The 17,188-nt window shown below is 51.0% G+C and overlaps 1 protein-coding gene across 1 annotated transcript in view; it reads left to right on the top strand.

Annotated features, from left to right (window-relative positions):
• Window positions 1–17,188, top strand: part of LOC144738514 (uncharacterized) — a 35,303-nt gene that overhangs the window by 11,067 nt on the left and 7,048 nt on the right. The window contains exons 3-6 of the mRNA XM_078621528.1: window positions 6,034–6,244; window positions 8,006–8,145; window positions 9,452–9,508; window positions 11,096–11,132. Of these exons, the coding sequence (XP_078477654.1) occupies window positions 6,034–6,244; window positions 8,006–8,145; window positions 9,452–9,508; window positions 11,096–11,132 (445 nt within the window). The remainder of the gene's footprint in view (window positions 1–6,033; window positions 6,245–8,005; window positions 8,146–9,451; window positions 9,509–11,095; window positions 11,133–17,188) is intronic.

Genomic DNA, 17,188 nt, shown 5'->3' with positions numbered 1-17,188 from the left:
TTGCCACGACAGTATGTTAAGACTATACAGGGGACCTTTGTCTTTGTGTGGGTGAGAGTGTGTGAGAGTGAGTGTGTGTGAGGGTGAGAGTGTGTGCGAGTTGGCACAGTAGGGGGCATAGGTGGTGCATCTGCCTCTCGTCCTAGCAGGTTAAGCCGGCGAGCCTTCGACAGTGGACGTGGCTTCAAGGTGCACCTAGCCTGGCACCAGCACCACAGTGACGTCACCGCCACTTAGCGGCAACTGGCGGCGGTTGTTGTGCGAGGGTGGGGATGTGTGAGTACAACAGAGAGGGTGTAAGAGTGAGAATGAGTGAGTGAGGTAGTGTGAATTTGTGAGTGAATGAGGGAGCATGAGTGATGGTGAGTTTGAGAGAAAGAGGGTGAGAGAGGGGTGAGTGTGAGTGAGTTAGTGAGCAAGTGTGAGAGTTGTGAGTGATTAAAAGAGCGTGAATGAGGGGATGTGTGTGTGTGAGTGCTGTTGAGTGTGAATTGATGAGTGTGTGAGTAGGTGTGAGTGAGTGTGGTGCCGTGCTGGCCTACATTGGGTCTCACGAACAGCGTTTCCATAACAGTCTGTTCAGGCTACACGGGGGATCTTGTTGTTTTGAGTGAGGGAGAGTGAGTGACAGTGAGTGAGTGACAGTGAGTGAGGGACAGTGAGTGCGTGACAGTGAGTGACAGTGAGTGACAGTGAGTGAGTGACAGTGATAGTGACAGTGAGTGAGTGACAGTGAGTGACAGTGAGTGAGTGACAGTGAGTGACAGTGAGTGAGTGACAGCGAGTGACAGTGAGTGAGTGACAGCGAGTGAGTGACAGTGAGTGACAGTGAGTGACAGTGAGTGACTGAGTGACAGTGAGTGACTTAGTAAAAGTGAGTGACAGTGAGTGAGTGACAGTGAGTGACAGTGAGTGACAGTGAGTGAGTGACAGTGAGCGAGTGACAGTGAGTGAGTGAGTGACAGTGAGTGACAGTGAGTGAGTGACAGTGAGTGAGTGACAGTGAGTTACAGTGAGTGAGTGACAGTGAGTGACAGCGAGCGACAGTGAGTGAGTGACAGTGAGTGACAGTAAGTGACAGTGAGTGACAGCGAGCGAGTGACATTGAGTGAAAGTGAGTGACAGTGAGCGAGTGACAGCGAGCGAGTGACAGCGAGTGAGTGGCAGTGAGTGACAGAGTGAGTGACATTGAGTGACGGTGAGCGAGTGACAGCGAGTGAGTGACAGTGAGTGACAGCGAGCGAGTGAAAGCGAGCGAGTGACAGCGAGTGAGTGACAGTGAGCGAGTGACAGCGAGTGACAGTGAGTGAGTGACTGAGAGAGTGACAGTGAGTGAGTGACAAATTTATTGACAGTGAGTGAGTGAGAGTGAGTGACAGTGAGTGAGTGACAGTGAGTGACAGTGAGTGACAGTGAGTGAGTGACAGTGAGTGACAGTGAGTGACAGTGAGTGAGTGACAGTGAGTGAGTGAAAAATTTATTGACAGTGAGTGAGTGAGAGTGAGTGACAGTGAGTGAGTGACAGTGAGTGACAGTGAGTGACAGTGAGTGAGTGACAGTGGGTGACAGTGAGTGACAGTGAGTGAGTGACAGTGAGTGAGTGAAAAATGTATTGACAGTGAGTGAGTGAGAGTGAGTGACAGTGAGTGAGTGACAGTGAGTGACAGTGAGTGACAGTGAGTGACAGTGAGTGAGTGACAGTGAGTGGCAGCGAGTGAGTGACAGTGAGTGAGTGACAGTGAGTGAGTGACAGTAAGTAAGTGACAGTGAGTGAGTGACAGTGAGTGACAGTGAGTGAGTGACAGTGAGTGAGTGACAGTGAGTGACAGTGAGTGAGTGAAAGTGAGTGACAGTAAGTGAGTGACAGCGAGTGAGTGACAGCGAGTGACAGTGACAGTGAGTGACAGTGAGTGAGTGAAAGTGAGTGACAGTAAGTGAGTGACAGCGAGTGAGTGACAGCGAGTGACAGCGAGTGAGTGACAGCGAGTGAGTGACAGTGAGTGAGTGACAGCGAGTGACAGCGAGTGAGTGACAGTGAGTGAGTGACAGTGACAGTGAGTGACAGTGAGTGAGTGACAGTGAGTGACAGCGAGTGAGTGACAGTGAGTGAGTGACAGTGAGTGACAGTGAGTGAGTGACAGCGAGTGAGTGACAGTGAGTGAGTGACAATGAGTGACAGTGAGTGACAGTGAGTGAGTGACAGCGAGTGACAGTGAGTGAGTGACAGTGAGTGACAGTGAGTGAGTGACTGTGAGTGACAGTGAGTGAAAGACAGCTAGTGACCGTGAGTGAGTGACAGCGAGTGACAGTGAGTGAGTGACAGTTAGTGACAGTGAGTTAGTGACAGTGAGTGACAGTGACAGTGAGTGACAGTGAGTGACAGTGACAGTGAGTGACAGTAAGTGAGTGACAGTGAGTGAGTGCCAGTGAGTGAGTGACAGTGAGTGACAGCGAGTGAGTGACAGTGAGTGACAGTGAGTGAGTGACTGTGAGTGACTGTGAGTGACAATGAGTGACAGTGAGTGACAGAGAGTGAGTGATAGTGAGTGACAGAGAGTGACAGTGAGTGACAGTAAGTGAGTGACAGTGAGTGAGTGACAGTGAGTGACAGTGACAGTGAGTGAGTGACAGTGAGTGACAGCGAGTGATTGACTGACAGTGAGTGACAGTGAGTGAGTGATAGTGATAGTGACAGTGAGTGACAGTGAGTGAGTGACAATGAGTGACAGTGAGTGAGTGACAGTGAGTGACAGTGAGTGATTGACAGTGAGTGACAGCGAGTGAGTGACATTTAGTGAGTGACAGTGAGTGAGTGGCAGTGAGTGACAGTGAGAGAGTGACAGTGAGTGACAGTGAGTGAGTGACAGTGAGTGACAGTGAGTGAGTGACAGTGAGTGACAGTGAGTGAGTGAGAGTGAGTGACAGTGAGTGACAGTGAGTGAGTGACAGTGAGTGAATGACAGTGAGTGACAGTGACAGTGAGTGACAGTGAGTGACAGTGACAGTGAGTGACAGTGAGTGAGTGAAAGTGAGTGACAGTAAGTGAGTGACAGTGAGTGAGTGACTGTGTGTGACAGCGAGTGAGTGACAGCGAGTGACAGTGAGTGAGTGACAGTGAGTGAGTGACAGTGAGTGAGTGACAGTGAGTGAGTGACAGTGACTGTGAGTGAGTGACAGTGAGTGACAGTGAGTGAGTGACAGTGAGTGAGTGACAGTGAGTGACAGTGAGTGACAGAGAGTGAGTGACAGTGAGTGAGTGAGTGACAGTGAGTGAGTGATAGTGAGTGACAGTGACAGTGAGTGAGTGACAGTGAGTGACAGCGAGTGATTGACTGACAGTGAGTGACAGTGAGTGAGTGACAGTGAGTGAGTGACAGTGATAGTGACAGTGAGTGACAGTGAGTGAGTGACAGTGAGTGACAGTGAGTGAGTGACAGTGAGTGAGTGACAGAGAGTGACAGTGAGTGACAGTGAGTGAGTGACAGTGAGTGAGTGACAGTGAGTGACAGTGAGTGAGTGACAGTGAGTGACAGTGAGTGACAGTGAGTGAGTGACAGTGAGTGACAGTGAGTGAGTGACAGTGAGTGAGTGACAGCGAGTGAGTGACAGTAAGTGACAGTGAGTGAGTGACTGTGAGTGACAGTGAGTGAGTGACAGTGAGTGAGTGACAGTGAGTGATTGATAGTGAGTGATTGATAGTGAGTGACAGCGAGTGAGTGACAGTGAGTGAGTGACAGTGAGTGACAGTGAGTGAGTGAGTGACAGTGAGTGAGTGACAGTGAGTGAGTGACAGCGAGTGAGTGACAGTGAGTGACAGTGAGTGAGTGACAGTGAGTGAGTGACAGTAAGTGACAGTGAGTGACAGCGAGCGAGTGACAGTGAGTGACAGTGAGTGAGTGACAGTGAGTGACAGCGAGCGAGTGACAGTGAGTGACAGTGAGTGAGTGACAGTGAGTGACAGTGAGCGAGTGACAGTGAGTGAGTGACAGTGAGTGACAGTGAGTAACAGCGAGCGAGTGACAGTGAGTGACAGTGAGTGAGTGACAGCGAGCGAGTGACAGTGAGTGACAGAGTGAGTGACAGTGAGTGACAGTGAGCGAGTGACAGCGAGTGAGTGACAGTGAGTGAGTGACAGCGAGTGAGTGACAGTGAGTGACAGTGAGTTACAGTGAGTGAGTGACAGCGAGTGAGTGACAGCGAGCGAGTGACAGCGAGCGAGTGACAGCGAGTGAGTGACAGTGAGTGAGTGACAGCGAGTGAGTGACAGTGAGTGACAGTGAGTGAGTGACATTGAGTGAGTGACAGTGAGTGACAGTGAGTGAGTGACAGTGAGTGACAGTGAGTGAGTGACAGCGAGTGAGTGACAGTGAGTGACAGTGAATGAGTGAGTGACAGTGAGTGAGTGACAGTGAGTGAGTGACAGCGAGCGAGTGACAGTGAGTGACAGAGTGAGTGACAGTGAGTGACAGTGAGCGAGTGACAGCAAGTGAGTGACAGCGAGTGAGTGACAGCGAGCGAGTGACAGCGAGCGAGTGACAGCGAGTGACTGAGAGTGAGTGAGTGACAGCGAGTGAGTGACAGTGAGTGACAGTGAGTGAGTGACATTGAGTGAGTGACAGTGAGTGACAGTGAGTGAGTGACAGTGAGTGACAGTGAGTGAGTGACAGCGAGTGAGTGACAGTGAGTGACAGTGAATGAGTGAGTGACAGTGAGTGAGTGACAGTGACAGTGAGCGTGTGACAGTGAGTGACAGCGAGCGAGTGACAGTGAGTGACAGCGAGCGAGTGACAGTGAGTGACAGTGAGTGACAGCGAGCGAGTGACAGTGAGTGACAGCGAGCGAGTGACAGCGAGTGAGTGACAGTAAGTGAGTGGCAGTGAGTGACAGTGAGTGACAGTGAGTGACAGCGAGTGAGTGACAGTGAGTGATTGACAGCGAGTGAGTGACAGTGAGTGACAGTGAGTGATAGCGAGCGAGTGACAGCGAGTGAGTGACAGTGAGTGAGTGGCAGTGAGTGACAGAGTGAGTGACAGTGATTGACAGTGAGCGAGTGACAGCGAGTGAGTAACAGCGAGTGACAGCGAGTGAGTGACAGTGAGTGACAGTGAGTGACAGTGAGTGACAGTGAGTGGACGTGGGGACGGAACGTGGGGGAGGGGTCGTGGTGCGGCCGATGGCAGGGTCATTGCTTTACTCGTATTACTTTAGCAATGTGTTCGTTTCTTTGGTCCTATATGGAATGTGACACTCCCTCATCGTGATAATGAGGTAGTGGTGACAGGGACAATGGTGGTAATGTAGAGGTGACAGTGATGATGATGAGGTAGTGCTGACAGTGATGACGATGAGGAGGTAGTGGTAACAGTGATGGTGATAGAGAGATTGTTCTAAAAGTGATGCTGCTGAGGTAGAGGTAACAATGATGATGAGGTAGTGGTATCAGTGATAATGATGATGATGATGAGATAGAGTTGAACAAACGCAGCACTGCTGACCTCCCACATGTCAATCGCCAGCAAGATAACTCAGAACCACAGAGCCCGTTCAATTCAAACATTATAACGTATTGTATTTAACTATTTTTTTTTATCAACTCCTGGTGATGTAGTAGTGTTGATTTGTGCTTGGTCACCTAGGAGAACCTCCCTGAGTCTCAGGGCTCTTTTCCAGGAGAGTCCTGCCAAGTTTTTGCTGTAGGGGCTGAAACTGCTGTTCCATCACTTGTATGTGTGTATGTTGAACTTCTTTCACACCGTACATTACCAAATGTGCTAATCCAACCGTGCTATGAGAACGTTGTATAGAGTGTGACCAAACTTATCATGTGTTCCTGGTGGCATTATGACGAGACCCAAAATGATTAAACCAGTCCAGTTTCCGTATTTAAATAAATACAGTACTGCTGGATTAAATTGTTCCAGTGTAACACTATTGTTGAATCTGCAACATCTAACGTACATTTCAACTACGGTACTTGTGTCTATAAATCACCTTCCTCCTCTGACCGACGCTTTGTGCGTTTCATCCTCTTAGGAATCCAGAAACACGCTGAGGTTTGCAATCAACACCCTGTTCAACCTGAGCACGGAGCCGGAGCTGAAGTCGTGCTTCCACCAGGAGCTGGCGGCGGACGTGCTGGCCTGCTACCTGGACGTGCCCGACGCTCCCTGCAAGCTCGCCTCGTTAGAGGCCCTGGCCATGATCGCTACAGAGCAGGACCTGGACATCATCTGTAACTCGCACGGTAATAGGAAACGGGCATTGACATGTTTTGTTGCTGTACCAATTCGAGAAGCAATGCCACCACACGCTGCCATCTCTTTCTTCCTTCTGCCAGATCCTGCGAACGTTGTACAGTTGATACCCGTCCTTCAGTATCTGGTGTGACAGCGTCTCACCACCCTTAGTCCGTCCCCTTGGCCTGCAACCCGTAGGTGCTGCCCCTGCCTGTTTAGCTCATCAGCCTGCCCTCGTGCATCCTGCACGTGTCCCAGCTGTCACAACCTCCTCTGGGTCATGTGCACAGTGCTTGTAATGTTCTATTCCGAACTAACTTGCAAGTCGCTCATCTACCCTGCGTACCACTGCTTGTACCGTTGCTCTGACCTCAAGCACCGTCGTGCAGGAACTAGGGTCCCAGTGTTAGTGAGTACGCAGGATTTTACTGTGTTCGGTCATAGATGTATTTCCCTGTACCAGACTCCGCGGTCCACCATTATAATCTTTGTCTCAAATACAAGCTGTGCACTTCTTCAGTTTTAAACAAAATTACGTAACTTACAACTAGAATAAAAAGGAATTTGAAATCGTATTTTAACGTATCAAAAGGAGGAGAGTAGCAGATTGAGCCAAGTCCCTGCCAGGTACCGTGAGCTACGTTGTGAGCACCGGACTAATCGACTCTCTCTGTGGGCTCATGCATATTCATGAGCTCATGTCTGATGATGAAATCTGGAGTTGCCTAATGGATGTGCTACACTTGATGTCACTGGCACTACCCTGAAGCTTATTATTATTGGTGTGTTATACGTGCATACACACGCACCCTAACTACTGTACATCAACTTCTCATACAGTCTATATCGTGTATTTCTTCCACCCAGCCTAGCATATGTCGCCTACGTAGCGTGCCTACCCCGGCTACGCTCCAGGTCCTCCAGCTATGATATCCTAGGGAAGACTGTCTCACCTGACCCAGCCAAGGTACAGGTCCAACCACTGGTTCCTCAGACCTGGCCCTTATAAGGACAGCAGGTAAGGGAGTCCCAGGGTCCACCACTGGCCTCACAGAGCTCCGGCGGAGCTAGGGGTCCAGGGTCCTACACTAGCAGGTCTTCAGGCTTCGGTCTTCAACTGCCTCGAACCCCTCCAGAGGTCCGCCTTATATACGTTTTAAGCTGAGGGGCGGGGCTCTGAGGGATCGTAGAACACCCCACAGCCCCCACCCGTTGGGAGGGGATGTGGGGGATCCCAGAATCTCCCACAGCCCCCAACCGCGTCTGGGCTGTTCGATGTTTCCGGCCATTGCAGCCGCAGCCCCCCAGCCGTTGGGAGTGTTTGCGAGGGATCATAGAACACCCCGCAGCCCCCAACTGTTAGGAGGGGCTGCGTAGGATCATAGAACCCCCCGCAGCCCCCAACCGCTTCTAGGCTGTCTGCCGTTGCCGGCAAGTGCTATTCCATCCATGACTCTACACATGTACTGTGTGTGCTGCTGTGTACTGTGTGCTACTACATGTACTGTCTGTGATGTGTGTGCTGCTGTGTGTGCTACTACATGCAATGTGTGTGCTACATGTGCTGCTATGTGTACTGGGTGTTACTACATGTACTGTTTCTGCGGTGGGCTGCGTGTGCTATGTGTACTGTGTGTTGAGTGTGCTGCAATGTGTACTGGCTGTTACTACATGCACTGTGTGCTGCATGTGCTATGTGTACTGTGCTGCTATGTGTACTGTGTGTGCCACTACATGCACTGTGTATACTGTGTGTGCTGCTGCTGCAGGAGCCATCTCCCTGCTGACGGACATGGTGAACCGGCCCTCATACAAGGACTACACGGCGCTGGAGAACATCCTGTACAATGCCAAGGGGCTGGTGATGACTCTCACCATGGTCTCCATCACGGCCGGCATCCGCAGGAAGGTGAGTCCTAGTGCGCGATGGTGCCGACTCAGCCCTGGCTTGTTCAAGCCAGGCGAGAGAGCGCTTGGAGACACGGGGCTCTGATGATGCCCGAGTGAACCGGGAAGCACGAGTGGCAGAAAGTGTGAACATGCAAGATGCATTGGGTGAATTGAGGTATAAAATCGTGACAAAACACACACAAAGCAGCTGTAATTCTCATCGTATCCCTGTGTTGTAGTAACATGACGTAAAAAAAACAACCACTTAATATTTAAGATAATTTCCTGGAAGTGCTTATTTAAAATGCTCAACAAATTGTACGCTCAAATAATTCAATGCTGTGGTTGTTTGTATACTGTACTTTACAAGGCCGTGTGCTTGTTCACAGCTACATTCACTTTTACGTGACCGTTTTACATGAGAATGACTGTGTCTGACTTGTGCCCAGTGGGCGTGCCCACTATATCCCCTGTGAACAAACTGAACTTCATTCATTCGCTAACCTATTAAATTTAGAGAATTATGGTGAAAGATGTTTTAAAGTGATACGCACTCTAGGTTACTCTGAAAGGTATTTCCACTGCTTCATAGCTCAACCCATTAACCTACCCATACCCAGAGTTTACTGGTGAACATTCCTGTTACTCACAGAGCCAATAACACACGTGCTGTACACACGAACTGTGAAGTAACTAGCGAGGTCGCCCCACGTGGCGCGTCCACGCACGGTGGCGGGGCAGCCCCTGCGGGGTCCTCTGGGAGCGGCGTGGAGAGCGCCGTGCGGCTGAGAGGGCAGCCGGCTCACAGCGGCAGTGAGCGGCTCCTCTCATGGGGACAGCTGCAGCTGCCCGGCAGCGCACAGTGCACGTAACGCTTGCAGTGCATAGCAGCAGCACACGTAGGGTATGCAACACACGGCTGCACTTTGCAGCGTTCTGTACCACCACACCTGCAGCGTTGAGTACCACCACACCTGCACTGTGCAGCGTTCTGTACCACCACACCTGCAGCGTGCAGTACCACCACACCTGCACTGTGCAGCGTTCTGTACCACCACACCTGCAGTGTGCAGTACCACCACACCTGCACTGTGCAGCGTTCTGTACCACCACACCTGCAGCGTGCAGTACCACCACACCTGCAATGTGCAGCGTGCTGTATCACTGCACCTGCACTGTGCAGTGTGCTGTGTCACCACACCTGCACTGTGCAGCGTGTTGTATCACCACACCTGCAGCGTGTTGTATCACCACATCTGCAGTGTGAAGCATGCTGTATCACTACACCAGAGTGAGAGGGTGACTCCTCGCTGCTTTGCCCCCAGACACTGCAACCGGGAGCCGAGCTTGGGGAAGAGGCGCTGCAGGAAATCCTCCCCGAGGTGAGGCGGCTCCCGGGGCTCCCTCGGCTCGAGCGCGGCACCGCGCACGGCGCTCGGGGTGCCGCGTGGCGTGCGGTGCACGGGGGGCGACGCGACGAGCGCGGCGCCATCCTGCCGCTCGTAGAGCGACGCGACACCGCGCTCGCTGCAGCGTCGCGCTCCACTTCCACGCTGCTCCATGCTGCGCCCGATGCGTCCACGCTGCGCTCCTTACACGGCAGTCGTGCGTCGTTACACCCGAATGCTCCTTGTATTGATAAACATCCGTGGAGCTAAACATCAACAAATAATATTATAATAATAAAACATTCTTGGAGATGCATTGTGGGAGGAGAGGGCAATGCAGAAGTATTATCGTGCTATAAATACTCCCATGTCTATTCTTACTTTCATGAACCCACAATGACCAGTGTGGTGAAGTATGGTCAAATTACCCCCTCAACCTGCACGGCGTGAGGAAGCCCTCATACAGCAGTGGATTAACGACACGGCCTACACACGTCCATGTGCACACTGCCGGCTACAATTCTCAGACCACGAATTTTCTTTACGACAACAAAACGCGACCACGATGCAACACGCCGAGACATCCCAGTAACGGGCTACAGCACGTCGGCGGTAATCCATTGTGACGTCACGGCACCACACGGCAGGGGGAGGGGGGAAGGGGAAGAGGCCCCCTGCCCCAGCCAAGTGGGGAGCTCGCGTTAGGGGGGAGAGGAAGATTCACATGGGGAGGGGACACGGAGAGGGAGGAATCAGCAGCGTGCTGAGGAGGAGCCAGGGAGAGGGGGGAGGGGGGACAGCGAACCCCCTAATAAACGAGTTGACCCACAGGCGGCTGTTGGGCTTAGCAGGCGGCCTTCCACCACTCCTCATTCCGCTGCCGCTTGACCACCGAGGGTCTCTGCCCCTCTTTTTCCCGTCCCGACCTCCCCACTTCCTCGTCCGCCCCGATCATCGTGGACTCTGTAGGGAGGGAAACCACGTGACTTCGAGCTCCCACTGCCTGCCTTTAATCTTGCGGCTCAAGTGCTCCATGCCTGCCTGTGTCAGGGGGTGTTGTGTCAGGGGGGTGTTGTGTCAGGGGGGTGTTGTGCCAGGGGGGTGTTGTGCCAGGGGGGTGTTGTGCCAGGGGGGTGTTTTGCCACTGTTTCCATGAAGGGGGTTCGTGCTCCTTCCACTTGCCCAGTCGTCTTCCTGGCTGCGATGCTAAAGGGCTGGAGTAGGGCGTGCCGCTGTCTCGTCACGGTAGCGAGTTTCAGGCCCCACAGAGTCTCTTCGGCCGACGGGGAGAGGTTGGTGCCACGTGGCATTGGATAGCACCAGAATATCGTGATGGAGATTTGCAACGTCCGGACATAGCCACAAAGCATGGAGGTAGTCAGATGGCGACTTTAACGGAGCTCTTGAGGATGAATTATGCAGGAGCCCTGGCAATGAGCACGGCTCGGCACACGCAGTGGGACACGGGCAGCGACATTGACGATGGTCATCACGAGAGTGACGTGAAGACGAGTGCAGCAGGCGGCGTGCGTGCATCTCTACCCCTCCACTCTGTCTCCCTGTCTCTCGCTGTGAGCGCAGCTGAGAGAGAAGCTGAAGGTGGAGACTGAGAGACGAGGTGAGCAGCACGCAGTGTGGTGTCACACTCAGTGTGGTATCACTTACACTCAGCGTGTGTCACTTACACGCAGCGTGTGTCACTTACACTCGGTGTGTGTGTCACTTACACTCAGCGTGTGTCACTTACACTCAGCGTGTGTCACTTACACTCAGCGTGTGTGTCACTTACACTAAGTGTGTGTCACTTACACTCAGCGTGTGTCACTTACACTCAGTGTGTCACTTACACTCAGCGTGTGTCACTTACACTCAGCGTGTGTCACTTGCACTCGGCGTGTGTCACTTACACTCAGTGTGTGTCACTTACACTCAGCGTGTGTCACTTACTCTCAGCGTGTGTCACTTGCACTCGGCGTGTGTCACTTACACTCGGTGTGTGTCACTTACACTCAGCGTGTGTCACTTACACTCAGCGTGTCACTTACACTCAGCGTGTGTGACTTACACTCAGCGTGTGTGACTTACACTCAGCGTGTGTGACTTACACTCAGTGTGTGTCACTTACACTCAGCGTGTGTCACTTACACTCAGTGTGTGTCACTTACACTCAGCGTGTGTCACTTACACTCAGTGTGTGTCACTTACACTCAGCGTGTGTCACTTACACTCAGTGTGTGTCACTTACACTCAGCGTGTGTGACTTACACTCAGCGTGTCACTTACACTCAGCGTGTGTCACTTACACTCAGCGTGTGTGACTTACACTCAGCGTGTGTGACTTACACTCAGTGTGTGTCACTTAAACTCAGCGTGTGTCACTTACACTCATTGTGGTGTCACTTACACTCAGTGTGTGTGACTTACACTCAGTGTGTGTGTCACTTACACTCAGCGTGTGTCACTTACACTCAGTGCGTGTCACTTACACTCAGCGTGTGTCACTTACACTCAGCGTGTGTCACTTGCACTCAGCGTGTGTCACTTGCACTCAGCGTGTGTGTCACTTACACTCAGCATGTGTGTCACTTACACTCAGTGTGTGTGTCACTTACACTCAGCGTGTGTGTCACTTACACTCAGCGTGTGTCACTTACACTCAGCGTGTGTCACTTGCACTCGGCGTGTGTCACTTACACTCAGTGTGTGTCACTTACACTCAGCGTGTGTCACTTACACTCAGCGTGTGTCACTTGCACTCGGCGTGTGTCACTTACACTCGGTGTGTGTCACTTACACTCAGCGTGTGTCACTTACACTCAGCGTGTCACTTACACTCAGCGTGTGTCACTTACACTCAGTGTGTGTCATTTACACTCAGCGTGTGTCACTTACACTCAGTGTGTGTCACTTACACTCAGCGTGTGTCACTTACACTCAGTGTGTGTCACTTACACTCAGTGTGTGTCACTTACACTCAGCGTGTGTCACTTACACTCAGTGTGTGTCACTTACACTCAGCGTGTGTGACTTACACTCAGCGTGTCACTTACACTCAGCGTGTGTCACTTACACTCAGCGTGTGTCACTTACACTCAGCGTGTGTGACTTACACTCAGCGTGTCACTTACACTCAGTGTGTGTCACTTACACTCAGCGTGTGTCACTTACACTCAGCGTGTGTGACTTACACTCAGCGTGTGTGACTTACACTCAGCGTGTCACTTACACTCAGCGTGTGTCACTTACACTCAGTGTGTGACTTACACTCAGTGTGTGTCACTTACACTCAGCTTGTGTCACTTACACTCAGTGTGTGTCACTTACACTCAGTGTGTGACTTACACTCAGTGTGTGTCACTTACACTCAGCGTGTCACTTACACTCAGCGTGTGTCACTTACACTCAGTGTGTGACTTACACTCAGTGTGTGTCACTTACACTCAGCGTGTGTCACTTACACTCAGCGTGTCACTTACACTCAGCGTGTGTCACTTACACTCAGTGTGTGACTTACACTCAGTGTGTGTCACTTACACTCAGCGTGTGTCACTTACACTCAGCGTGTGTGACTTACACTCAGCGTGTGTGACTTACAATCAGCGTGTCACTTACACTCAGCGTGTGTCACTTACACTCAGTGTGTGACTTACACTCAGCGTGTGTCACTTACACTCAGCTTGTGTCACTTACACTCAGTGCGTGTCACTTACACTCAGCGTGTGTCACTTACACTCAGCGTGTGTGACTTACACTCAGCGTGTGTGACTTACACTCAGTGTGTGTCACTTACACTCAGCGTGTGTCACTTACACTCAGTGTGTGTCACTTACACTCACTGTGTGTCACTCACACTCAGCGTGTGTGTCACTTACACTCAGTGTGTGTCACTTACACTCATTGTGGTGTCACTTACACTCAGTGTGTGTGTCACTTACACTCAGTGTGTGTCACTTACACTCACTGTGTGTCACTCACACTCAGTGTGTGTGTCACTTACACTCAGTGTGTGTCACTTACACTCATTGTGGTGTCACTTACACTCAGTGTGTGTGACTTACACTCAGTGTGTGTGTCACTTACACTCAGCGTGTGTCACTTACACTCAGTGCATGTCACTTACACTCAGTGTGTGTCACTTACACTCAGCGTGTGTCACTTGCACTTGGCGTGTGTCACTTACACTCAGCGCGTGTGTCACTTACACTCAGTGTGTCACTTACACTCAGCGTGTGTGTCACTTACACTCAGCGTGTGTCACTTACACTCAGCGTGTGTCACTTGCACTTGGCGTGTGTCACTTACACTCAGTGTGTGTCACTTACACTCAGCGTGTGTCACTTACACTCAGTGTGTGTCACTTACACTCAGTGTGTCACTTACACTCAGCGTGTGTCACTTACACTCAGCGTGTGTCACTTGCACTTGGCGTGTGTCACTTACACTCAGCGCGTGTCACTTACACTCAGTGTGTGTCACTTACACTCAGTGTGTCACTTACACTCAGCGTGTGTGTCACTTACACTCAGCGTGTGTCACTTACACTCAGCGTGTGTCACTTGCACTTGGCGTGTGTCACTTACACTCAGTGTGTGTCACTTACACTCAGCGTGTGTCACTTACACTCAGTGTGTGTCACTTACACTCAGCGTGTCACTTACACTCAGCGTGTGTCACTTACACTAAGCGTGTCACTTACACTCAGTGTGTGTCACTTACACTCAGCGTGTGTCACTTACACTCAGCGTGTCACTTACACTCAGCGTGTGTCACTTACACTCAGTGTGTGTCACTTACACTCAGCGTGTCACTTACACTCAGCGTGTGTCACTTACACTCAGCGTGTCACTTACACTCAGTGTGTGTCACTTACACTCAGCGTGTCACTTACACTCAGCGTGTGTCACTTACACTCAGCGTGTCACTTACACTCAGCGTGTGTCACTTACACTCAGCGTGTCACTTACACTCAGTGTTTGTCACTTACACTCAGCGTGTGTCACTTACACTCAGCGTGTCACTTACACTCAGCGTGTGTCACTTACTCTCAGCGTGTGTCACTTGCACTCGGCGTGTGTCACTTACACTCGGTGTGTGTCACTTACACTCAGCGTGTGTCACTTACACTCAGCGTGTCACTTACACTCAGCGTGTGTGACTTACACTCAGCGTGTGTGACTTACACTCAGCGTGTGTGACTTACACTCAGTGTGTGTCACTTACACTCAGCGTGTGTCACTTACACTCAGTGTGTGTCACTTACACTCAGCGTGTGTCACTTACACTCAGTGTGTGTCACTTACACTCAGCGTGTGTCACTTACACTCAGTGTGTGTCACTTACACTCAGCGTGTGTGACTTACACTCAGCGTGTCACTTACACTCAGCGTGTGTCACTTACACTCAGCGTGTGTGACTTACACTCAGCGTGTGTGACTTACACTCAGTGTGTGTCACTTAAACTCAGCGTGTGTCACTTACACTCATTGTGGTGTCACTTACACTCAGTGTGTGTGACTTACACTCAGTGTGTGTGTCACTTACACTCAGCGTGTGTCACTTACACTCAGTGCGTGTCACTTACACTCAGCGTGTGTCACTTACACTCAGCGTGTGTCACTTGCACTCAGCGTGTGTCACTTGCACTCAGCGTGTGTGTCACTTACACTCAGCATGTGTGTCACTTACACTCAGTGTGTGTGTCACTTACACTCAGCGTGTGTGTCACTTACACTCAGCGTGTGTCACTTACACTCAGCGTGTGTCACTTGCACTCGGCGTGTGTCACTTACACTCAGTGTGTGTCACTTACACTCAGCGTGTGTCACTTACACTCAGCGTGTGTCACTTGCACTCGGCGTGTGTCACTTACACTCGGTGTGTGTCACTTACACTCAGCGTGTGTCACTTACACTCAGCGTGTCACTTACACTCAGCGTGTGTCACTTACACTCAGTGTGTGTCATTTACACTCAGCGTGTGTCACTTACACTCAGTGTGTGTCACTTACACTCAGCGTGTGTCACTTACACTCAGTGTGTGTCACTTACACTCAGTGTGTGTCACTTACACTCAGCGTGTGTCACTTACACTCAGTGTGTGTCACTTACACTCAGCGTGTGTGACTTACACTCAGCGTGTCACTTACACTCAGCGTGTGTCACTTACACTCAGCGTGTGTCACTTACACTCAGCGTGTGTGACTTACACTCAGCGTGTCACTTACACTCAGTGTGTGTCACTTACACTCAGCGTGTGTCACTTACACTCAGCGTGTGTGACTTACACTCAGCGTGTGTGACTTACACTCAGCGTGTCACTTACACTCAGCGTGTGTCACTTACACTCAGTGTGTGACTTACACTCAGTGTGTGTCACTTACACTCAGCTTGTGTCACTTACACTCAGTGTGTGTCACTTACACTCAGTGTGTGACTTACACTCAGTGTGTGTCACTTACACTCAGCGTGTCACTTACACTCAGCGTGTGTCACTTACACTCAGTGTGTGACTTACACTCAGTGTGTGTCACTTACACTCAGCGTGTGTCACTTACACTCAGCGTGTCACTTACACTCAGCGTGTGTCACTTACACTCAGTGTGTGACTTACACTCAGTGTGTGTCACTTACACTCAGCGTGTGTCACTTACACTCAGCGTGTGTGACTTACACTCAGCGTGTGTGACTTACAATCAGCGTGTCACTTACACTCAGCGTGTGTCACTTACACTCAGTGTGTGACTTACACTCAGCGTGTGTCACTTACACTCAGCTTGTGTCACTTACACTCAGTGCGTGTCACTTACACTCAGCGTGTGTCACTTACACTCAGCGTGTGTGACTTACACTCAGCGTGTGTGACTTACACTCAGTGTGTGTCACTTACACTCAGCGTGTGTCACTTACACTCAGTGTGTGTCACTTACACTCACTGTGTGTCACTCACACTCAGCGTGTGTGTCACTTACACTCAGTGTGTGTCACTTACACTCATTGTGGTGTCACTTACACTCAGTGTGTGTGTCACTTACACTCAGTGTGTGTCACTTACACTCACTGTGTGTCACTCACACTCAGTGTGTGTGTCACTTACACTCAGTGTGTGTCACTTACACTCATTGTGGTGTCACTTACACTCAGTGTGTGTGACTTACACTCAGTGTGTGTGTCACTTACACTCAGCGTGTGTCACTTACACTCAGTGCATGTCACTTACACTCAGTGTGTGTCACTTACACTCAGCGTGTGTCACTTGCACTTGGCGTGTGTCACTTACACTCAGCGCGTGTGTCACTTACACTCAGTGTGTCACTTACACTCAGCGTGTGTGTCACTTACACTCAGCGTGTGTCACTTACACTCAGCGTGTGTCACTTGCACTTGGCGTGTGTCACTTACACTCAGTGTGTGTCACTTACACTCAGCGTGTGTCACTTACACTCAGTGTGTGTCACTTACACTCAGTGTGTCACTTACACTCAGCGTGTGTCACTTACACTCAGCGTGTGTCACTTGCACTTGGCGTGTGTCACTTACACTCAGCGCGTGTCACTTACACTCAGTGTGTGTCACTTACACTCAGTGTGTCACTTACACTCAGCGTGTGTGTCACTTACACTCAGCGTGTGTCACTTACACTCAGCGTGTGTCACTTGCACTTGGCGTGTGTCACTTA

Source organism: Lampetra planeri, unplaced genomic scaffold, assembly GCF_965212315.1.
Source record: "Lampetra planeri unplaced genomic scaffold, kcLamPlan1.2.h2 scaffold_103, whole genome shotgun sequence".
Taxonomy (NCBI): Eukaryota; Metazoa; Chordata; class Hyperoartia; order Petromyzontiformes; family Petromyzontidae; genus Lampetra; species Lampetra planeri.
Note: the sequence above shows the minus strand (reverse complement) of the source record. Positions and strands in the feature narration are given on the sequence as shown.